This window comes from Giraffa tippelskirchi, chromosome 7 (genome assembly GCF_054371585.1).
Source record: "Giraffa tippelskirchi isolate mGirTip1 chromosome 7, T2T-mGirTip1v1.2.pri, whole genome shotgun sequence".
Taxonomy (NCBI): domain Eukaryota; kingdom Metazoa; phylum Chordata; class Mammalia; order Artiodactyla; family Giraffidae; genus Giraffa; species Giraffa tippelskirchi.
The window spans coordinates 143,548,260-143,572,385 of record NC_137281.1 but is presented as its reverse complement, the minus strand read 5'-3'; the positions used below and the strand labels follow the sequence as shown (position 1 = coordinate 143,572,385).

The following is a 24,126-nucleotide window of genomic DNA, read 5'->3' as shown; positions in this document are numbered from 1 at the left end:
TCTGCGGCGTCGCTGGGTCTTGGTTCCTATGGAAATATTGTCCCAACAAGGACGCTGGCAGATGCTTCTTCAGTCTCTTCCAGATCCCCCAAACAGAGGCTGCAAATGCTCCGTAAAGGACCAGTTTGTAAATATTTTAGGCTCCACCAGTCATATGGTCAGTCTCTTGTCATAACCACTCAACTCCTCCCCCGTGGCACAGAAATGGCCACAGACAATTGGCAGAGCAATGGCAGGGCTTGGTTTCCATAAAATGCGATTTATGAACACTGAAATAGGAATTTTGCATAATTTTCACACATCACGTATTGTTCCTGTTTTGTTTCCTCCCACCCATTTCAAAATGTAAAAACCATCCTTAGCTCAAGTGCTACACAAAAACTGGCCTGGCAAGACATCCCCTAGTAGTCCAGTGGTTGGGACTCCATGCTCCCAAAGCAGGGGGCCTTGGTTTGATCCCTGGTCAGGGAACTAGATCCCACATGCCACAACTAAGACCCTGACACAGCTTTAAAAAAAATTAAAAGTGGCCTGGATTAGGCCCCAGGGCAAGTAGTTTGCTGACCACTGTCCTAAAGTTGTAACATCTTATCAGTTGCAGTAGCTTCCCCCCCCCCCCCCAGCTATTGACCTCTCCTTCCCAGGAAGGCAGTGAAGTTAATGATATTCATTATTTCTTTCAGGAAGAAAAAGTTCACTCACTCCAGTCCCTTGCTGACAGTTAGGTTCTATCAGCCCCTTCTTGGACTAGCTCCTTGGAGGGGCTCATCTGCCATGAATCCTTCTAGCATCAGGGTCATGCTCTCCGTGCGCAGTTTCACTGCCAGCGTGAGCACTTGTGCGCCTGTTGTTGGCCATGACATGTCACAGCTCCTCGCCAGCACAAGATAAAGGTGGAAAGAGAGGCCTCAGGGAAGTCCACCAGCAGACTGACATTCCTCTCAGGCTAAGGCAAGTGCATTTTGCCAGCACTCCTTTTTTTTTTTTTTTTTTTTTTAAAGTGAGGTCATGGTCTTCAGACTTTCCTGGCTGGTCAGCCACGAAGAAAGTGTTTATTCATTATATTGCTCAGTACCCTAATTTTTATAGATTCTAAAGTAGAAAATACCTGGAGACAAACAGTCCTCTAAGGAGGTCACGCCATCTGGGGCTACAATAAAGGAGGTTTCCCTCATTGATTTTGAATGCACCTACTTCGTCATTTCCCTTTAAAAAAAAATTCTATTTATTTGGCTGCATTGGGTCTTAGTTGCCACACGCAGGATCTTTTATTGAGGCACACCAGCTCCAGAATGCACAGGCTCAGTAACTTAGACACAAGGTCTTAGTTACCCCATGGCATGCGGGCTCTTAGTTCCCCGACCAGGAATCAAATCCATGTCTCCTGCATTACAAGGTGGATTCTTAACCACTGGACCACCAGGGAAGTTCCATTCATATCCCTTCACCAGTAAGAGCTTGTTGGTGTCCTGAATACCCAGTGAAGAGGAAGGAAGATCTTTGACTGAAACACCCACCCATCCTCACTGCTAATTGCTGAAAGACTTAGCTTATCCACCCTCAGATGGACCTGACCCAATAAAAATGGATATCCCAGACTTAATTAACTCACCACATGTCTACTAAACACTGAAAGGGATAACAATCCTTCCTTCCTAGCACGTCTGCTCCCTACCTATGAAAAAAGTACAAAATTCCAAAATTTTTTTTCCTTCCCTTTCCTCAGATAGACAGTGTGACCAGCCGAATAAATGCCCCTTCCAAAGATATCCACGTCCTAATCCTCAAAACCTGTGAATACACTACCTTCCATGGGACAAGGGACTTTGCAAATATGACAAAGTTAAGGGTTTGAGATGGGGAGGTCAACTTGGGATATCTGAGTGGGTTTCATGTAATCAGGGGTTCCTATGAGAGGGAGGCAGGAGGGTCAGTCAGAGAAGTGACCGAAGCAGAGGTCAGAGTGATGAAGGGTCCTGAGGAGAGGCATGTGGGCAGCCTCCAGAGAAAGGAAAGAAATGGATTCTCCCCCAAAGCCTCCAGGGAGAATGAAGCCCGGCCAAATCATTTTTGCCTTCTGACCTCCAGAACTCGAAGAGAATAAATCTGTTTTGTTTCAAGCTGCTTGGCTTTTGTTGTTATTGTTCAGTCACTAAGTCCTGTCTGGCTCTTTGCAACCCCACGGACTGTGGTCCTTCAGACTCCTCTGTTCATGGGTTTCCCAGCCTAGAAAACTGCCATTTTCTTCTCCAGGGGATCTTCCTGACCAGGGATCAAACCCACATCTCCTGCATTGCAGGCAGATTCTTTACCACCAAGCCACCTGGGAAGCCCCTTCAAGCTGCTAGTTTTGTGATAATGTGTTATAGCAGCAGTAGAAAGCTGGCACGGGAAGCTGCTAAAAAATGTTCCAGGTAAACTATAGTTTCTAACAAGTTGGCCAATTCATCTCATGACACCTAACCCTGGAGGATGACAAGTTCTATCCCCTCTTATGCAGGGTCCTTAAACTCCAGAACTACCGAACATTTAAATAAAATGAGATATAAGATGGCAAGTTGAAAGGCTGAGTGGGCAGTTTGAGAACACTGTAGTTATATACGAAAAGCATTACCCAAGAGGACTGCAAAGGATGAGATAGAAATGGAATGTGACTTATTTATAGCAAAGCCTGCCTCCCCTCTCCAGTGTGTGACAGAAGAGCTGTTTTAAAGTTTTATTCTTCAAACTTGGCTGCAGAACTTGGCTGCTTCTCAGGACTGTGCTTTTGTATTGAGCTTTAAAATATAAGAAGCAACCCCATGGCTAAACTGTAGGCAGGGGTGGCGCAGGCAGGGAAAATGCCGTGGGGAGTGGAAAGAGGCTGAGATGTTATTCTTATTTAGTTAGTTGCTTAAGAAAAACAAATAGAGGACAAAATAGCAAATGGTTTGGAAAGGTTCCAGGTTGAAAGTTTCTGAATCCCCTAGCATTGGGGCTCTCAAGACAAGGGTGGGGCTGCAAAGCGTGTCGGGCACCAGGACTAGGAGAATCTGGCTTAGAGGTTGAGAGTGAAGAAAACACTGACCCTGATTATTAGACATCCCTCCACTCTCTTCCGTAGTCTGCTGAAACAGACCTGTGATAACAGCCCAGGGAAACCCAGTCTATCCATGCAAACACCAAGATTGCTCTTCTAGAAAAAAATATGTGTGTGTATCTGTGGATCAGGAGTTATAATACAGTTTATGCCTTTTGACCGCGCAATTCTAACTTTTGCTATTAATTACAAGAGACTAAGTAATTAAATTATGGGACATTATCTGCTTGGAATATTAAGCAACCTTTGAAATTATGATAACATATTGTAGCACAGATTAATGCGTAAGATATGGTAGGGAAACATAAAATAGTTAATGTGCTATGATTATCCATTAGGTTAACATATAATATATATGCTGCTGTTACAAATTTTAAAAGCTGGGAGGAAACAGACCAAAATATTAACTGTAGTCATATTTGCATGGTAGATGTTTTTCTATAGTTAGTGCTTGGATTCTTTCAAATTGAGTTATTACTTTTAAAATGGAAAACAAGTTGTTTTTTAAGAGGGAGAGGAGAAAGAAAATCAGTTGGCGGAAAGCTCAGCTGTACCGATATCTTGCCATGTGGGTTTCAGAACTAAAAATGTTTTATGATTTCTTGCTTCAGGGTCTCCATATGAAGAATGAGGCTATTATTACATCAGGTGCAACTCCTGGATTTAGTATTATAAAATATACTATCTCCTAAATACATCTTATGGTTTCTTATCATCTCACACAGCACCCATCACCTAGAATCATTTCTTGGCTCTTTTTCTACCAGACCAAATCCTCCCTTTCTTAAAGATGTAAGTCAACTCATCCTCTCCAAATGTCTTTTCCTCTGTATGCCCATCTTGTGCATGCCAACTGTCCTGTAAATAATTACAAATGCCTTGAGATTTCCCTTTTTTCTTTTTCTACATAATTCAGTTTATTTGTAAAAAAAGAAAAAAAAGCTTTAAAATAAAGCAAGCCCAGATACAAATACCCATATGAGTTATTTAATCCTTCTGAAGGGGTGACTTCCCTAGTGGCTCAGAGAGTAAAGCATCTGCCTGCAATGTGGGAGACCCGGGTTTGATTGCTGGGTCGGGAAGATTCCCTGGAGAATGAAATGGCAACCCACTCCAGTACTCTTGCCTGGAAAATCCCATAGACATTGGAGCCTGATAGGTTACAGTCCATGGGGTTGCAAAGACCCAGACACGACTGAACGACTTCACTTTCTGAAACTTGGTTTCCTTATCTGTAGTAAAGGGTAACCACCACCTACCTAACCAGCTATTCTAATGAGTAAATGATTCAGTGTATGTACCACACCCAGGATCGCATGTTGTATACAGTGGGGAGCCAGTAAATGCTTAGTTTCTTCCTTAATCTTGCACCACTCCTGGGCTCTCCAAATGGACTGTACAATTGTTTAGGACAGGGAGCATGTGGTATCCTACTTTTTGTTCTCCTACAAAAGTGTGTGGGGGAATAAAGCACAGTGCCTTACCAGAAGCAGATGTTCAATATATATACTACTTGTTGATCAGGTTTTTTTCTTTTTGCAAGGAGCACTAAGCTTCAGGGAGAGAAAAAAATAGAAACTGTTATGGGTTGAATTGTGTCCCCAAAAAAGATAAGTTGAAATCTTAAGCCCTGGTGCCTGTGTATGTGACCTTATTTGGGAATGGGGCCTTTGCAGGTGTAATTAGTCAAGTGAACATCAGATCTGAATTGGACTGGATTAGGGTGGGTCCTCATAAGTAGGCCATGTGAAGACACAGAAGCAGAAGGCCTTGTGAAGATGGAAACAAAATTGGATTGATGCAGCTACAATCCAAGGAACACCCAGGATTACTGGCAGCCACCAGAATCTAGGAAGAGGCAAGGAAGGCTTCTTCCTTAGAGCATTCAGAGGAGGTGTGACTCTGCTGACAACTTGACTTTATACATCTAGCCTTCTGAACTGCGACAGCATAAGTTTCTATTACTTTAAGCCACACAGTTTGTGGTAATTCGTTAGAGCAGCCCTAGGAAATGAATACAAAAATATTCAGAAGTGTCATACTGACAGATATAAGCTATGTCCTGTTTTCTAGACCAAAAAGGTCTTAGGAGCCAGGCAGGATTTCCTTTGGTTTCCCTGGTAGCTGAGTGGTAAAGAATCTGCCTGCCAAGCAAAAAACACAGATTTGATCTCTGGGTCATGAAGATCCTCTGGAGAAGGAAATGGCAAGCCATTCCAGTATTCTTGCCTGGCAAATCCCATGGGCAGAGGAGCCTGGCGGGCCCATGGTGGGCTCACAGTGCAAAAAAGTAGGACATCATTTAGTGACTAAACAACAACAAGCTTTCCTTGAGATAAAGGTTCTTTTCAGGACCACTTCATATTAGAGTTACTTGCCTAGCACAGTCCCCCTTCCTAGAGTTCTGCAGAATCGGGTTGGGGTGAATAAATGCCATTTGGGTACTGTGGTGGTATTATACTTTAGCCTAATCCTCTTCCTCCTCCTACCTACCCCAGTGACTGGTGCCACCAGACACCCAGGCCCATATCCGAGTCATCCGCCTCCAATCTTCTCTCTCACCCTCCAAGTCAATTCTACTTCCTAAACATACCAAAATTTTTCTCATCTCTACCACTGCCACCCTCAACCAATAAACCACTTAGGAAATGTCTTTTCTAAAACATTTTAAGAGCAAACCAAGGCTATCAGAGACAATGTTCAAAGTCAATGTTCTGAGGTTCTACTTCTGTCAATGGCCCAATGTTTCGGAATAACCCTCCTGCTGAGAGCAACCAGAAAGACTGAAAACTGTTTTGTTAAATTTGTTTGAAGGTATTGGAGCACTACCAAGGCAATAAGAACTTTAAACCAAGATCTGCAAGAAGAGAGCCAAGAAGATGAGGCTGGCAATTAGAGTTTCTTTTTCCTCTCAGGACGCTGCCAATTTCTTAAGCAAAAGGCATGACCAAGAAGCTGATCAGTGCTTTCAGCAGTCTCATGGAGCTTAAGGGACACCGATTAAGGTCAGAGTCAAGGATGAGGAATTGAGCAAACATCCTGGGTGTTTATTGGGACCAGAAGAGCTCACTCACAAGAGAAAAGGTGATCTAGAAATATACTAGTTCTAACAAGAACTAAAATCCAGCTATATACAATCTCTATATTGAGTTAGATTAAGGTAATCTGCCACTTGCCTAACTGACAGTAATGGAAAAAAACAAAAACAGAACTAAGTCCTCTCTAAGACTTCCCTGGCAGTCCAGTGGTTAAGACTCTGTGTTTCCACTGTTGGGGGTGCCAGTTCAATCCCTGACTGGGGAAATAAGATAATATTCCCCCAGAGCCTTAAAAATTATCTCTCCAATGTCAGTTGTACATGTTTTGAACTTAATAAAAATTAACTAGAAAACATTTAAAGACAATATAAACAATCCAGCAAGTGATATACATTTTGAAGTATCAGATACTCAATAACTATGATTAATACATTTATGGAATTAAATGACAAAACAGAGAATTTTAGCAGGAAACTGGAAACTATCAACAGTAATTCAATGGAAATTTTAGAATTTAAATAGCAATAGTTAAAGTTATAAATTCCACTGAATGGATTTAACCACAGATTAGATACAGTTAAGGAAAGAATTTGTAAAACTGGAGAATAAGTCACTAGAAAATATCAATGTTGAAATAAAGAGGAATAAAAAATACAGAAAGGAGCATAAGGAACATGAAACACAAAGAGAAAGTCATAATATATGAACAAAATCTCAAGAAGAGTAAAAAGAGAAACTAGACATAAACAATATTTGACAATTTAATGGCTGGGAATTTTCCAAACACCGATCAAATATAATGAATTGCTATTAACTTTAAGAATAATAAAAAGAAAATAATACCTCATAGTAAAACTGCTAGAAACCAAAGTGAAAGAAATCTTGAAAGCAGTCAAAGATTTCAAAAGAGATTACAGACAACAAAGTAACAATAAAACTGACAAGATAACTTATGAACAAAACCCAACTTTTGAACAAAAATTATAGAAGTCAAGAATCAATGAAAATTATCAAAGTGTAGAAAGAAAATAACTGACAATCTAGAACTCCATATCTAGGAAAAACATCCTCCAAAAATAAAAGATGAAAGTTATTTTTAGACAAGCAGAAACCTAGAATTTATGTCCAGCAGACCTGTACTAAAGAAAATACTAAAGGTAGTTCTTCAGCCAAAAGAAAACAGACTTCAGATGTAAGCACAGAGATGCAGAAAATAATTAAAACATTGGAAACAATAATTTTAGTACATCTACATAACTATTATATTTAGCAAATAGAATAAAAATGGTGAAGTCTTTTAAGGTTTTAAAAATAAAGAACAGTCAATCTGACCATATCCCAGGATGTCAGTAACCATCTCTCTTTCAAGGCAATTATTAGGTCTACCAGAACAGCAGTCCAGTAACCTAACTGTGGGGTCATCCCAAATATGAATAATTATTTAACAAACCCCCTTTCAAGAGACATTTGATTTATTTACAAATTTAGTTATTATTCACCAAAGAGGTATGGATATTCTTTTGGAGTGACTATATGTCAATATCTATATTTATAGATTTGTATGTTTTTTCCATTCTTTCATTGTCCATTTTCAGTTTTGATTTGTAATGGCAAGCTAACAGACTTTTAAAAAATAGCCTTCCTAACCCCAGTGATTTAAACACACTGATGGATCAGACAATAAAGAATCTGCCTACAATGCGGGAAACCCGAGTTTGATCCCTGGGTCAGGAAGATCCCCTGGAGAAGGAAACAGCAACCCACTCCAGTATTCTTGCTTGGAAAATCCCATGGACAGAGGAGCCTAGTGGGCTACAGTCCATGGGGTCACAGAGTCGGACACAACTGAGCAACTAACACATACATACATTTTCCTTTCACAGGTATTTATTAGCTTTTAGTTTTTCTTGTTCAAAATCTTGTAAATGGAGAATCTATTCTGTGACCACTAAGGTTCTCCATAGTCTAAGGATACAGAAATATCAATAGAGTAATAAGCTGTCTGCCAAAGTGTAAAATCTTAGGCTCTTTGAAATGAGGGGAAATTTTTGAAAAAATGAAATGAAGTCTTAAATACACCAAAGGCTTTCAAATTAGAAAGTTATACTCAGGAAAATACATCATATTAAACCACACTGAGCTATTCTCCAGACTAAAAATACCATCCCTTTCATCTGTGGACACTGATACCACTGGTCTGGGACTTGCCTGCACTCCTGTCTCCTGCCAACCAAGATAATGTGATGGGAAGCTTCTCCCCTCACAAGTTTAATCCTAGGGGAAAAGGAAAACAGAACAGTTTTTTCCTAAGGCAATTAAGACCCTTCAAAATATTTAATGAAAGGAATCTTAAAATGCAGATTGAACAATTAAATTAGTTACCCAGAACACTCTCTGTAGTTCGCCCTTGGGAATTTAATTTAATGCTAAAAAAAAAAAAAAAAAAGAATAGACAAAAGATAGCCCTATGTTTGAGGCCCAAAAGTATTTGTTTTAAACATACTGACTTCCTTGTTTTTAAAATTTAACTTGGGTTAACTTTTTAAAGAAAATTAAAAAAGAAAGCAAAGGGGGCTATGAAAGGATAAACATAATAAAATGTGGATTTCTGTCATATGGATTATCAAAGCCCTGGAATGTTAGAACTGAAAGTACGTTTGAGATCACTCAGCCCAGTTAACCTTGCACTTCACAAATGACAAAACTGAACTTAATAAAACATAGAAGCAACTTATGCACGGACAAAAGTGAACCAGTGGGGCAGTGACAGTAAAGAGCCAGATAAGCTGGTCCAGTTACAATCTCTTTCTATGACACTCTTGATTTATTCACATATAAGGAGAGGGGAAGGCAAACCAGTTGCTTTTGAACCACAGTTACTTGGTTCAAAATTCTATTGGTCCCAGATCTTCTGACAACTCTCAGGTGTAACCTAATGAAAAACCCCTCTCATTCCCCCTCATTACCCTCAAATCCGCCCTGGATCTTATCCATCACCAAGTCCTGCAGATTCTACCTCCTAAACAGCTCTCAAGCATTTCCCTTCATCTGCATTATCACTGCCACTGATTTGGACATCATTTTTTGTTTCTTCCCATGAACTCCTGTAAAATCACTAAACTATTCCTCTGCCTACTAATCCCACCATTTCTCTTACAGCCTCCCTCCACAATCCCATTCTGCACACTGAACATACAACTTCCCTGATTTAACTTCATGGAGAATTTCCTTATGAAGAAAAACAGGATCTCAGTTGGTTCTTTCACTTTGGGGATTAGACCTGTATGAGTCAGAGGCTTATCTGTAAACAGATGGCACATAAAATATAAGGCAATTCATGCAAGGTTTATTTCCAAAAGGACCAAGTGACAGGGCATAGGGGAACCATAAGGGCACATTCAGAAACCTCTGACTTGTGGAAGTAGAACCGTGTGGTAAATGGCTTCGAAAGTGACCCCTGAGGATCTCCACTTCTGGGTATTTGTGCCCCTGCCCAAACCCCTCACCTTGATTGAGGGCTAGACCTCGTGACTTGTTCCTAATGAAAGAGATGGAGCATCACGTCCAAGATTTGGTTATAAAATAGTGTGACTCCCACTGCCACCCACCCCCTTCCACCTTTTCGTTTGCTTGCTCTGATGAAAAAGGCTTCCATGTTGTGACTCATCCTATGAAGAGACACAGATGGCAAGGAACTGAGAGTCACCTCCAGACAACACACAGTGAGGAACTGAGGCCATCATTCAATAGCCCTTGAGGAACTGAATCCCACCAAAACCATATAAGTGAGCTTGGATGTGGGTCTTTCTCCAGTTGAGCCTTCAGATGAACCTGCTACATCTTGACTGTAGCTTGTGAGATATCCTGAGCCAGAGGACCCACCTAACCTGCACCTGGGATTATGGACCCATAGAAACTGTAGCAATAAATGTTCTGTTTAAGCCATCGAGTTTGGGGTAACCTGTTATACAGCAGTAGATTACTAATACAAACTGGAACGATCTCAAGGCCCGAAAGGATGAGCAGAAGAAAAAGGTGTCAGGACCCAGAGGAGGAGAGCAGTCTGTCTAGAAGGAAGCAGTGACTTTCAGTCATGGGACACAGTCCATGACAAACTTTGCCAAGAGGCAGTCAAGGGAAGAAATACCTTGACCTTCCTCTTCTTCCCAGCTCCCATGTCTTCCCAGGCCCCTATTGACCAAATTCAGTTGAAAGTCAGAGGTTCTGGGAGCCCTGTAGGTGTAGTCCAAGTGGTACAGTGGGCAGCACATAGAGGAGTGGAGCATGGGTGTAGAGACACAAAGAGAAGATACCTACATAGCATCCACACTCCTTGTCTGATGCATATGCTCTTTTATGATCTGGCCCTAATTTAACTAGACAGCTTTATTTCTCAACTCTCCATTATAGAAACCTAGCACCAAGAAAACAGGCACTTGTAGCTTCCAGAACTCAGTATACAAGATCCCAACTCTGTCCCTTTGCATGTGTTAGCCCTTCTGCCTCCACATTTCTTCTCCCATTGTCTGCAAGGTTAATTCTTACTTATCTTTCAAGAATTAAGGCAGAAACCCAACCCTCTGGATGCCTTCTATGACATCATCATCCCCTCTTCTGATATGGGCCTCCTGACCCTTCTATCTCCTCCCGGACCCCTCAGCTTACCTCTCTGTGCACTGCAATTGTCTAGTTACCCACCGCTGCCCCACTGGCCAATGGGTTCTTTCAGGGAACAGCATTCATCCTACCTTCCTAGCATCTGTGTCTGGCACACAAATGACACTCAATACATATTTGCGAACTAAATAGTTTAAAATCCTCATCACACCTTGGTCACCAGGGTCTGCAGGTTCTGACTTGCAGTTGTACAGCCTCTACAACTGCCTTCAGTGAATTCTGAAGCAATGTCCTGTTGCTAGCTTTCTGGAAATCACTGCTGAAACTTTCTATGCACATTATTTAGTCCAACCCCATCACTCTGCATAAGCGGAAATGAAGCCAAACCGTATCTTATTTATTGAGTTTACTTATTAAGTTTACCCTGTGGGTAAACAGGGTTAATTTTATCAAGCTTTTTCTATTTTATGTAGACTAATTTTTTTTCTTTTTTTTTTATAAGAAGTGTTTCTTAGTTGGGAAGGGGGAAGGCAAAATAAGAAACAGAGCCAAGAAGATAAAGTTCCTCATCAGGAGAACCAAAGCAGTAAGTGAGCCAGAGCTCTCAGCTCCCTGTTTGGCATCTTCTGACATAATCTACCAACTCCTGACCTTCCCAACCTGGGTCACAGGAAGCTACAATTTCCTCTGTGTACCTACCATCTGGGGGCTTCCCTGGTTGGCTCAGCGATAAAGAATCTGCCCACTAGGGCAGAAGACGTGGGTTTAATCTCTGAGTCGGGAAGTTCCCTTGGAGAAGGAAATGGCAACCCACTCCAGTATTCTTGCCTGGGAAACCCCATGGACAGGGGAGCCTGGTGGGCTACAGTCCATGGGGTTGCAAAAAGAGTCAGACACAACTTAGCAACTAAACAACCACCACCTACCATTTAATTTCCCAGAGTTCTACCAAATCAAATGACCAACCCACATGGAAATTTGTCAAGAGACATTATCAACACCACTCGGAACCAAATAAAATCAGAAAGCAACCTGCTGCTGCTGCTGCTGCTAAGTCGCTTTAGTCGTGTCCGACTCTGTGTGACCCCATAGACGGCAGCCCACCAGGCTCCCCTGTCCCTGGGATTCTCCAGGCAAGAACACTGGGGTGGGTTTCCAGTTCCTTCTCCAATGCATGAAAGTAAAAAGTGAAAGTGAAGTCGCTCAGTCATGTCCGACTCTTAGCGACCCCATGGACTGCAGCCTACCAGGCTCCTCCGTCCATGGGATTTTCCAGGCAAGGTTACTGGAGTGGGTGCCATTGCCTTCTCCAAGAAAGCAACCTACTCTCACTCAAAGAATTACTAGTTATAAAAGAAAGCAAACATTTCAGAATATCTTCACCCAAAAAACAAGAGCACTAGCAAGCAGAATGCAGCTTGAGCATTACAGATGTTCAAAGGTACCTACCCCAAGTCACACCATGGAAATAACCTCGAACATCAAAGATCTGCCACATGATATTTTCATTAGTTTATCTAATGGCTTTCAGCCTCAACAATGTAGAAATGGTAGTTTGTGGTTGATAAGTCGATGGGAGAGAGGATACCAACTGGGCCTGTAGAGTCACCAGGACCCCATCACGGGTTCACTGGGAAATTGCCAAGTAACCTTCAGCAAGTTATATATCTTTCCTATATTTCAGTTTTCCCATCTATAAAATGAGAATATTGACTAGAAAATCTCTTAAGATGAAGTCACTAAAATTCCTTAATTCTAACTTGATCAGTTCAGTTCAGTAGCTCAGTCATGTCCAACTCTTTGTGACCCCACAAACCGCAGCACGCCAGGCCTCCCTGTCCGTCACCAACTGCCGGAGTTTACCCAAACTCATGTCCATCGAGTCGGTGATGCCATCCAGCCACCCATCCTCTGTCGTCCCCTTCTCCTCCTGCCCCCAATCCTTCCCAGCATTAGGGTCTATTCCAACGAGTCAACTCCGCATCAGGTGGCCAGAGTACTGGAGTTTCAGCTTCAACATCAGTCCTTCCAATGAACAACCAGAATGGTTTCCTTTAGGATGGACTGGTTGGATCTCCTTGCAGTCCAAGGGACTCTCAAGAGTCTTCTCCAACACCACAGTTCAAAAGCATCAATTCTTCGGCGCTCAGTTTCTTCACCATCCAACTCTCACATCCATACATTACCACTGGAAAAACCATAGCCTTGGCTAGACGGACCTTTGTTGGCAAAGTAATATCTCTGCTTTTTAATACGCTATCTAGGTTGGTCACAACTTTCCTTCCAAGGAGTAAGCATCTTTTAATTTCATGGCTGCAATCACCATCTGCAGTGATTTTGGAGCCCAGAAAAATAAAGTCAGCCACTCTTTTTAGTTCCTCTTCACTTTCAGCCATAAGGGTGGTGTCATCCGCATATCTGAGGTTATTGATATTTCTCCCGGCAATCTTGATTCCAGATTGTGCTTCCTCCAGCCCAGCGTTTCTCATGATGTACTCTGCATATAAGTTAAATAAGCAGGGTGACAATATACAGCCTTGACGTATTCCTTTTCCTATTTGGAACCAGTCTGTTGTTCCATGTCCAGTTCTAACTATTGTTTCCTGACCTGCATAGAGGTTTCTCAAGAGACAGGTCAAGTGGTCTGGTATTCCCATCTCTTTAAGAATTTTCCACAGTTTATAGTGATCCACACAGTCAAAGGCTTTGGCATAGTCAATAAAGCAGAAATAGATGTTTTTCTGGAACTCTCTTGCTTTTTCGATGATCCAACAGATGTTGGCAATTTGATCTCTGATTCCTCTGCCTTTTCTAAAACCAGCTTGAACATCTGGAAGTTCACGTTTCATGTACTGTTGAAGCCTGGCTTGGAGAATTTTGAGCATTACTTTACTAGCGTGTGAGATGAGTGCAATTGTGCAGTAGTTTGAGCACTCTTTGGCATTGTCTTTCTTTGGGATTGGAATGAAAACTGACCTTCCCAGTCCTGTGGCCACTGCTGAGTTTTCCAAATTTGCTGGGATATCGAGTGCAGCACTTTCACAGCATCATCTTTCAGGATTTGAAATAGCTCAAATGGAATTCCATCACCTCCACTAGCTTTGTTTGTAGTGATGCTTCCTAAAGACCACTTGACTTCACATTCCAGGATGTCTGGCTCTAGGTGAGTGATCACACCATTGTGATTATCTGGGTCATGAAGATCTTTTTTGTACAGTTCTTCTGTGTATTCTTGCCACCTCTTCTTAATATCTTCTGCTTCTGTTAGGTCCATACCATTTCTGTCCTTTATCGAGCCCATCTTTGCATGAAATGTTCCCTTGGTATCTCTAATTTTCTTGAAGAGGTCTCTAGTCTTTCCCATTCTGTTGTTTTCCTCTATTTCTTTGCATTGATCACTGAGGAAGGCTTTCTTATCTCTCCTTGCTATTCTTTGGAACTCTGCATTCAGATGGGAATATCTTTCCTTTTCTCCTTTGCTTTTCACTTCTCTTCTTTTCACAGCTATTCGTAAGGCCTCCTCAGACAGCCATTTTGCTTTTTTGCATTTCTTTTCCATGGGGATGGTCTTGATCCCTGTCTCCTGTACAATGTCACAAACCTCTGTCCATAGTTCATCAGACACTCTATCAGATCTAGTCCCTTAAATCTATTTCTCACTTCCACAGTATAATCTAACTCAGTAAGAGGCTTCTTTTTCTACATCTTGTAAAATCTGCAAATAATTACAAAATCAAAAACCCCCTTCAAGACACCAACTTCTCCATGACTTTATAATGCATACTCCACCTGCCTATATTAAAAGACACTAAATAAATGTGTTTCAAACTTAGCCAGGCATCACATTCTCTTGAAAACACTTTAAAACTCAGATTCCTAGGATCCAGCTCAGACCTATTAAACAAAAACAACTTCAGGGTCCTTTGAAAGTGAAAGTGAAAGTCACTCAGTTGTGTCCAACTTTTTGTGATCCCATGGACTATACAGTCCATGGAATTCTTCAGGCCAGAATACTGGAGTAGGTAGCCATTCCCTTCTCCAGGGGATCTTCCCAACCCAGAGATCGAACCCAGGTCTCCCACACTGCAGGCAGATTCTTTACCAGCTGAGCTACTAGGGAAGCCCAAGGGTCCTTTGAGGACCAGCATTTTTATAAAGTACCCCTAAATGATCTGATATACAGCCAGGTTCAATGACCCCCAGGATCTTTGGATCCAGGAACAGTTAAAAAAAAAAAAGTTAACAGGTCTAGGCAACTTAATAAATAACTAATATTTTCTTTTAAATAGATTTTTAATGTGACCAATACATTTTTCATGCAACACCTCCTATCCAAAATGTGAATACGAAGGATAAAAAAACTAAATCAGAAAGCCTGCTCAAGTCAATAAATAAACCATGCCTTGGGAAAGTACAACTTCTCACAGTTAATGACATAGAAAACATGAAAAGAAAATGAAGAGTATTCTGAAAAGTGTAGGCTTAAGAAACCCACCCATCATTACTCATATGTCAGAAGGTTACCCTCCTAAATGGCATTTAAAAGTCACAACAACACTACGGACATAATCACCCCACTTATTAATCGGAGGTTTACTCAAAAGCTCCATTTCTCTAGATTTAGCTTTTTAAATGTCAGCATCTGAATCAACACAACACAGTCCAAGCAAAAATTTCACACTGAAAACATCTGACAAGAGAAAGAAACAAACAAGAGAACAAAAATTAAAATGAAAGCATTATTTGCACATTTGTAATGTAAATTTCTGTTATAGACCTCTGAGAAAAGGTTTGATTTTATAGCTCTCATCTTGAATAAATCATTACATAAGAGGACTTCCATAGAAAATATTTTTAATTGACCTTGGTTTCACAATTCAGTCTTTACCTACACCTTGAGGATAGTGTCCTACATTAGGTAAGTCTTGGTCACAGCCAATGGCCAGTCTACAGCAGAGAACTAGGTGGATAGCCCATGTTTCAGGCACAACTAGGGCTTAAGTTAGTCCAATTAACTAGATTTAAATGATTCCAGGTCCTGGACCCATACTGGGCGATAAGAGTCCCTGCTTTCTTTCTAATAGATTGAATAGATCCAATGTCTCTTTTATATCAATTAACTACCATAGCAAATAACATGAATACATATATACCCACCACAGATTTGTTGTGAGGAAGCAAGATAGATTTCCAGTGTAGAAACCAAATAACTAGTAGTCATTTCTCTGAAGAATTACAGCATTTTACAACTTTATCGCTAAATTACACTAAAAAATTAAGAGGCCCCTGTTACCACCCAAAAAGTGAAAATCAAGTTCCCACAAACCTTTAGGGAGTTATCCCCTTCCACATAATACCAAACGTTCTTGTGGAAAGGTATTTGGATTGCATGACCTTTACATCTCCTATTAACCTTTATAATCCATTGATTTGCAATCTCCTGAATAATATAAGAATATTTGCATTGTTTTCCTGTGTCTTAAAAGGCAACTCGCTGTATGAATGCACCTTTTTAACAGCACCAACATTTATACAATTTCATAATTTATTTCCTCTCCAAGTGTCAGTGTCTCTAGAAGAAAAAAGATAAAAGGAAAAGAAGCTTTCATCATGGACCACCTCTATGCCAAGCATGGTGTGAGATGCTTTATTGACTTTATCCAAATGAATCTTCACAATAACTTCATGAGGTACCATCTTTCCTCCCACCTTTCCCCCTGCTTTTACAGATAAAAAAACAGAGACTCACAGAAGTTATTTAACTGACTCCATCCAGGTCACACAGCTTGGAAGTGGCGGAGTTGCCATTTTAACCCAGGTCTGACTGCAAACCCCACGTTCCTACAGGTTTGGCACAGGGTCTCCTCATCTGAGGTGGGTTAAGAAGGTAATGAATAAATGTCTTTATGTAATTTTACATGTCTCACAACTTGGTTAGCCCCACTAATCTTTTTTCTTTACTACAACTTAATAAGCATCTCTCTTAGAGATGGGTTATCTAAGCATTCTTTTGTAAAGCAAAGGATTAAGGAATTTAGTATTAAAAGCAAGAGTACTCTGAGAGTTCTATTTTTACAAAGAGAAGAGAAAAATTCACCATACTGATCATCCAGGAATATCTAGTTCAACACTGTTCATATGATTAACATAGATAGAACACAGAGTCTTGCAGAATACACAGAACCCAGCAGACAGCTCAAATATTTAGCGAAACGAATGAGTATGATCTTATTTTCCTTATTTTTAATAATCTATATGACGTAGTTTGGCTCCATTTGCACAAACGTGCAAACATTAAAAAGGTATATGAGAAACAGCAACTATTTTCTCAAATTCAGCAATGCACAAGTAAAACCATTGTGCCACATTTCCTTCCTTTAAAACATATGCTTCCAAATATTTCTATTTGAATTAACAGCACCAATGTCCTTCTATCACCCAAGGGCAAAAACCCAGTCATCTTTGACTCTCCATTCACCTTCTGATTTTATATTCATTCTGTTTCCAAGTTGTTGTTAATTCAGACTCTTTAAACCTTCTGCTCAGTCCTGCTCATTTCCGAGGAGGGATACAGAAGCACACCCCCCCCCCAACCCCTGTCAAAGCCTCCAATCCACCCTTGATAATAGTCCACTTGAGGATAAAAGCCACACCGAGGCAAGGCTCATAATGCAAAAAAAAAAAAAATGTTGTTTTACAACTCCTGGCACTAAAGTTGTTATGATCAAATTGCCTGTGACTCAACATTCTAAACTTTAGCTCCATCCAGACTCTGCTCTAAATCTTACCTCCATTTACTCCAATTACTTCTAAGTCATCCTTTGCCCAAGCTAACTGGTTCTGGTTGCCCTTCACTTCACTTACTCCTGCTCTTTGCCTTTGCAGAAAGCATCTCACTGCCTGGAATATTGCTCTACCCTTCTGCTTTCCATGTAAAGCAATCCTGTGGCTCCTTTAAAACTGAGTTCAAAGGCCTCTCCTCCACAGCCCCTGCCAGATCTCTGAGGCTGGAAGTAACTGCCCACCTCCTCTGAGATTATGGAATACTCTACCTGCACTTCTCTTTCAGAAATTAACACTTGGACTCTATAAAAGTAATCTGCATACATCTTATGTCTCCTACCAGCTGATAAAGCATCTAACACACGCACATACCTCTGTGTCCTTCCAACAGCATCCAGAACAGATCTTATGAGTACTATGGGTTTGAAGAACATTTGATTAATTAATGTTACACAAAGGCCTTTACATGGAAGGACAATACATGTCCATCTGCACTTTTAGGCAATCTTGGGTTTAAAGAAAACTAAGCCACATAATGTTTTTCAAATGTTCGATACCAGCCTAGCTTCCTTGAATTTTAAACTTGAGGAATCAGAGGATCTGAGAAGAAAAATTATGTTCAGTTATCAGTCAAGGGCATTTAGGCAGAAAACATTTGTCAAGCCACCCATCAACCATCAACCCCTACAGATTACAGCCGTGCAGCAGCGCCCCCAGCGTTCAACCAGATGCCTTACTTTGCGGTAGACTATCATATTTGGAGAACTCTCCTCTGGGTCCGCGATCCCCACTGCTCTCTGATCCCCGGATCCCTGAGCCATGCTGGGTGTCTTCACTCACACTGCAAAAATAAATGAATAGACCATTAAGACAGGAAAGAATTACATAAAGAAAGCTTTGCCACGCAAAGAACTAAGTATCTGGCATGGAAATGAAACATGATGTCATTGCTTTTTGTTCCTCATTAGTTTAAGTGGTATTTTTTTTAAGTCAGGGGTAATTGTAGTCTGATTATCCAAATACATGCTTCTCATTCCAAAGCAATGTGGTTTGTTCGCTTTGTTTTCAGCTCAGAATCATGCACGCTAGGGCTGATCAGATGGCAATCTTAAAAAAATCTCCTGGAGACAGATGAAGTCAATCATTTTGATGTTGATTTTGTCTTATCAAATCTCATGATTAATTCTATGTATTAAAATATGAATATTTTATAAAGAAAATGCAAATCAACACCACTAGGAGATACCACTTACACACACCAGGATGGTTATGATAATTTTTTAACTCAAACAAGCATTGGCAAGGATGTAGGGAAATCAGAACCCTTGTACAGTGTTGATAGGAATGTAAAATAGTTCGGTCACTATTGAAAACAGTTTGTTAGTTCCTCAAAAAGTCAAACATAGAATTTACCATATAACCTGGCAATTCTACTTATAAGAACTAAAAGCAGGCATTCAAACCAATATTTGAACACATATGTTCAGAACAGCACTATTCATTGAAAAATAGAAACAACTCAGTGTCCCTCAACCGACCAATGGCTAAACAAAATATGGTCTATCTCTACAATGGAATACAGTTCAGCCACCCAAAGTAATAAAGTACTGATCCACACTACAACATAGATCAGCCTTGAAAACATTATGCTAAGTAAAAGAAACCAGACACAAAAGGTCATTGCGATGGACTGAATATTTATGTCCCTCTAAAATTTATACGCTGAAATCCTAACCCCAAAGCTGGTAGAATTGAGAGGCAGAGGGTGTGATGGGATTTGTGTCCTGATGAAAGAGATCCCAGAGTGCTCCTTTCCACCAAGTGAGGACCCAGTGAGAAGAAAGTCATCCATGAAGAGGGAATTGAGTTCTCATCACACACCAAATCTACTTAAGCCTTGATCTTGGACTTCCCAGTCTCTAGAACTGTGAAAAATAAATTTCTGTTGTTCATAGGTCACCGGGTCTATGGTACTCTATTATAGCAGCCTGAAGGGACTAAGACAGTCCATATTCCATTTACATGAAATATCTAACATAGGGAAATCCACAAAGACAGCAGATTCGTAGTTACCAGCATTCGAGGGGAGGAGGGAATGGACTGGATGCTTAATGGATATGGGGTCTCCTTTGGGGATGATGGAAACATTTTTGAACTAGATGGAGGCAAAGGCTGCAGAACACTGTGAATGCACTAAATGCCACTGAAATGTACACCTTAAAATTAATTTTAAGTTATGCAAATTTCATCTCAATTAAGAAAAATGAATATTTTTAATTTGACCTTTTTTTTTACAAACAGCCTGAAAAGACAGCAATAGACAATGAGAGCATATGGAATTTTTTAGTTAAAGAAGCAAATTCAGTTCTCGGTATGATGCACTATTTACTGGGTGACTTTGAACAAGTTAAATAACCTGCTGGTTTCCTTTGCTAACTTCCTTTTAAAGCAAACATGCTGAATGCCCACTAGTGCCCAGAACCATGCCAAGTCACCTTTCCCTACATTGCTCTCATCAGTAAAATGTGAATTTCACTGAGTACTCACAGGTAAGGGTCAAATAAATGAGTGTAAAGTATCGTATCAAGCCATAAAAGTCCTATACAAATGTTATCACTAATCTAAGAGACTGCCTGGGTTGTTTGCACAAAATTCATAGGCTTTTCATCAAAGAAAACTTTTATAAATACCATACTTGACAGAAAAGGCCATTTCAATTTAAAATATAAACTCAGGAAACATTTTAGTAGAAAAATAAGTTGGTACCAAAGGTCATCCCATAAAAACAAATTTTGGCAGACGGTGGGAAAGGGACAGGAATTTGCAATTTATGCTAAGAATTTAATTGCCCAAGTATCCCATTTGAATAATGTTTGTTTTCTTCATCATTTGTGAATTAGGCTTCATTTTAACAGCTAGATTACAAGCAGAGATAAAGAACATCATTCTATTATCTCTACCCACTATAATGTCAGTATTTCTATGAATATTGTACTACATGGAAACACCATTATTATTCTAATCAGTTGCTCTAACAGTTAAATGAACAACACGTGGTTTCATTTTTAAACAACTACTTACTTACCTTTTACCTGAACACAGAACATGACTGAGCATTTAAAATAAAACTGAGTCTATTTATGTATCTCATTTACCCATGTAACAGAGCCATCTTGGGTGTCTATTGCTTTACTTCAAAATGAACACTTTCACTTTAATGAACATATTATCTCCCTCCCTCCTTCTCTGCCCCCCAAAACTGTGCAATAATAGCAAGATTGGAAATGACCTGGAAACAAAGGTGTCAGCCCTCCTTCTGCCTTTCCCTGGCCATTCCTTACACTCAACAGCAACATTCCTATGTATTAAAACAGGCTGGTGAACCAGGCTCTGGACTTCAGACTGCTCAGTGAATGCAAATAGCTTCTAGTTTAGAACTTTAGTGAGTCTAATATGTAGTAGAAAAGCTTCTATTTTCGGTTTCCCTATCAACTCATTTTAAAATTCAGACAAGTCATTTAACTTTCCTATGTCTAGAAAAGAATCATTTCTAAAATAGTGATGCAAGCACGTTCTAGTCTATATGTCAACAGATGTTAGAGAGTACTAGATGTGAAAGGTGTAGGTAAGGATGTTCTAATTAAATCACTGACTATAGAGCTGGAGTTCCTAAAATTAAAGAATTAGGTTCTCATTTATTATAATATAGCATAAATTTTTACTTTCAAATGAACTACAATAAAAATGAAGTAAGAGTCTTTTAAATTTAGTGGTGGAGAAAAACAAAACCTTCTTTATGTTACTTAAATACACACATATATAAACACAGCAAATAATTTAGGAACTTGTAACATTCGTGAATGTTTTTCTGAAAAAACCCAACTACATTCAATAGAAACAAAACATGTCAATAATAATATTTTTCTCCTCACTTTCAACTAATAAAAGAGGAAAAGGGCAAACGAGTTACCACCACGCATTTCACCATCTCCAAGGAGAGACATGATAGCTTAGTGGTGACAGCTGGCCTCTGTCACTGGGTGACAGATCTAAGTCTGAATCCAGGCTCCACACCTAGCTGAGTGATCTGGGCAAGTTACTTTACCTCTCTGTGCCTTTGTTTTCTTATCTGTCACAAACCACAGTCCCGGCCTAGTTGAAAGCCCTCTAAACCGAGAAGCCTGGACGCCTCACCGGATCTGCAACTACCTAGCTGCTGGAACCAGGTCAAACCACAGCCCTAACTGGACATCAGCTACACATCCTTAGGATTCCAGTTCCACCTTAGAACCTCAGAACTTCAAATTTCTAACTTTTCTTCAGAGACTCACAGAATGTCCCATGCTGCCTCTCTTCCATCATCACTGCCTATATACTAGCTCGTCGCCTCTAATTATGGCCATATTCATGCTGAACTTCTCAAAAAATCACCGAACTGATAGGCTAGCGCGTCGCCTCCCAAACTCGGCACCCCTCCCCACGAAGCAATTCCTGTAATACCAGCATCCGCCACTAGGTGCCGTAGGACTCAACATTCAATCTTGGCGCAAACACTGAGCATCCAATGGCACAAAACTTCATGCTTCCTGCTGGAGACATAAAGATAAATCAGACACAAATGGTCTCTCCTTAAAATGTTCAGAGTCCAGGAGGGGTGACATGTCCAGAAATGTAGGAAATTGTAATGTGTGGGTGCTCAGTTATGACAGCACAGACCAGGAAGAGGTGACAGCTACAATCAGAAAAAGGATAAACAGGAGTGTGGGGGAGGCAGAAGAGGTCCTTCCAGCCTGGGTCACAACACAGGTATGGACATCTGAAGCCACAGAAGTGACAGACACTCGAGAGGGAAAAAAACCATAACGGTGATCTGATGTCAAGGAGATTAAGTGGGAGTCGGTCAAACGTGGAGACTGAAATCACAGGGATTTGCAACTATCTGAATTCATATGACTTTGCTCACTTGTCTATCAGGAATCTCCACTGCTAGAAAGCCAGTTCTGCCTGAGCAGAGTCTTTGTCAGTGGAGTTGACCCCTCTAGACATCTAGAAGGTTGACATCTAGAAGGTACTCGAATATTTTTAATGAATGACAGAATTGGTAAGATTTCACTAAGATGCAGTATATCCCATCTAGAACACTCATCTGGTTAACAAGCCATTAAAACTGCTCAGCAAAGAAGGCTCTTTATCCACAAAGACCCATGGATGGAATCACACATGAAGACTTTCCCCAAGGTTTATTGATATGGGCCCACCCTAACTCAGGAATACACTTTTGGAATCCATGAGCAATTTAGATCAGAGGGAGTATGTGGGAGGGTAGAAAGTATATGAGGAGAGACCCTATAAATAATAAAATAACTGAACATATGTGACTCAAACTCTAGTTAGTAAATCTTCTGAAAGTCAGGACTGCAATTCACTCCAAACATACATTGCATTTGTAGCTTCAGTTACAACCAGTGCCAGCTGTTTCCCATTGTATGCTGGCCTCTCTAGAGCAAGCATGGCCTAAGGTCCAGCAGACAATGATGCTGAGCAAGGCAGGTAGGAAGGACCTCGATGATGTGGGAAAGGGAGGGGCTTTAAAGTCACACCAGGAATTGCATCTCAGCTCTGGCCACATCAAGGCTGTTGTGTGGCCTTTGGCAATTGATTCCTTCACCCTATACTTTCAGCTCTTCATCTGGAAGCAGAGAATCCTCTACTTTGCAGGGGTTGCTATTGAAGAAGGAATAAAACAAGCCACACAAATTTCCCTGGCAAAGAATGAATCGTAGCAACTGACCAGCAGTCTTGCTTTTGACCAGTGCTTGGCCAAGTGAAACTGCCAGACTAATGACATCAGAATCACTGGAGAAAGCCTTCCCCCACCTCAGGTCTTCGGAGTATCTGAGATGGAGCCACCAGCAGTCTCCCAAGCTTCTCTGGTGATCCTGATGCTCAACTAAACAGCAGATCACTACAGTTATACTACATTACCACTAAAACCAGCATCACAAGCAGCAAGAAGCCCAAAACATTGTGCCCGCCACCCATAAATGCCCAGCCCTCAAAGCCCTATTCAGGGAAATACCTTGTAGGAGAGGTAATCAAACCCTGCTTGTGATATAGTCTAAATATTTATGCTGCCAAATAAGAACTTCTGTTGATGTTATTTCCTCTCCCCCATATTATATCCAATTCATATTGTTTGCCTCGGCCCATTAAAATCCAATGGATTTCTTTTCTGACATCAGCAATGTTGAGCACTTAAAAAAAAAGAAATTACAAGATGTATGCTAGCTCGGTAGTACGATCTTGTTTATACAGCTCTAATCTGACTGAGTGGGCAGGAACCTCAAGGGGGAAGAAGGAAGAGCAACAGCTCTTAAGAACAAACAATGCTTTCTGATACTGCAGAGTCTGCCAACTTGATGTCTCCTATATACTCAGAGTTCAGATACTCCATGACGGCTCGAGTGTCTGTTTCAAATAATGCACCAAAGGTCTGAAAACAAGGGGCTATAGTTCAGCCCTTAGAGGTCAATGTTGCTGGCATGCCAGGTACCCAGGATTTCACTAGGCTGTAGTCACTTGGGACTTCATTTTAAGGAAGTCATTTTA

At 40.7% G+C, this 24,126-nt stretch overlaps 1 protein-coding gene across 7 annotated transcripts in view; it reads right to left on the bottom strand.

Moving 5' to 3' along the window:
* The window catches only part of RGS6 (regulator of G protein signaling 6), a 588,674-nt gene that overhangs the window by 544,240 nt on the left and 20,308 nt on the right, over positions 1-24,126 (bottom strand). For all 7 annotated transcript variants that reach the window (XR_014059230.1, XM_081508925.1, XM_081508924.1 and 4 more), the window contains exon 2: positions 18,255-18,358. Coding sequence is in view for 6 of the 7 variants with exons in the window: in XM_081508925.1 (XP_081365051.1) it covers positions 18,255-18,338 (84 nt within the window). In the remaining variant the exon portion in view is untranslated. The remainder of the gene's footprint in view (positions 1-18,254; positions 18,359-24,126) is intronic.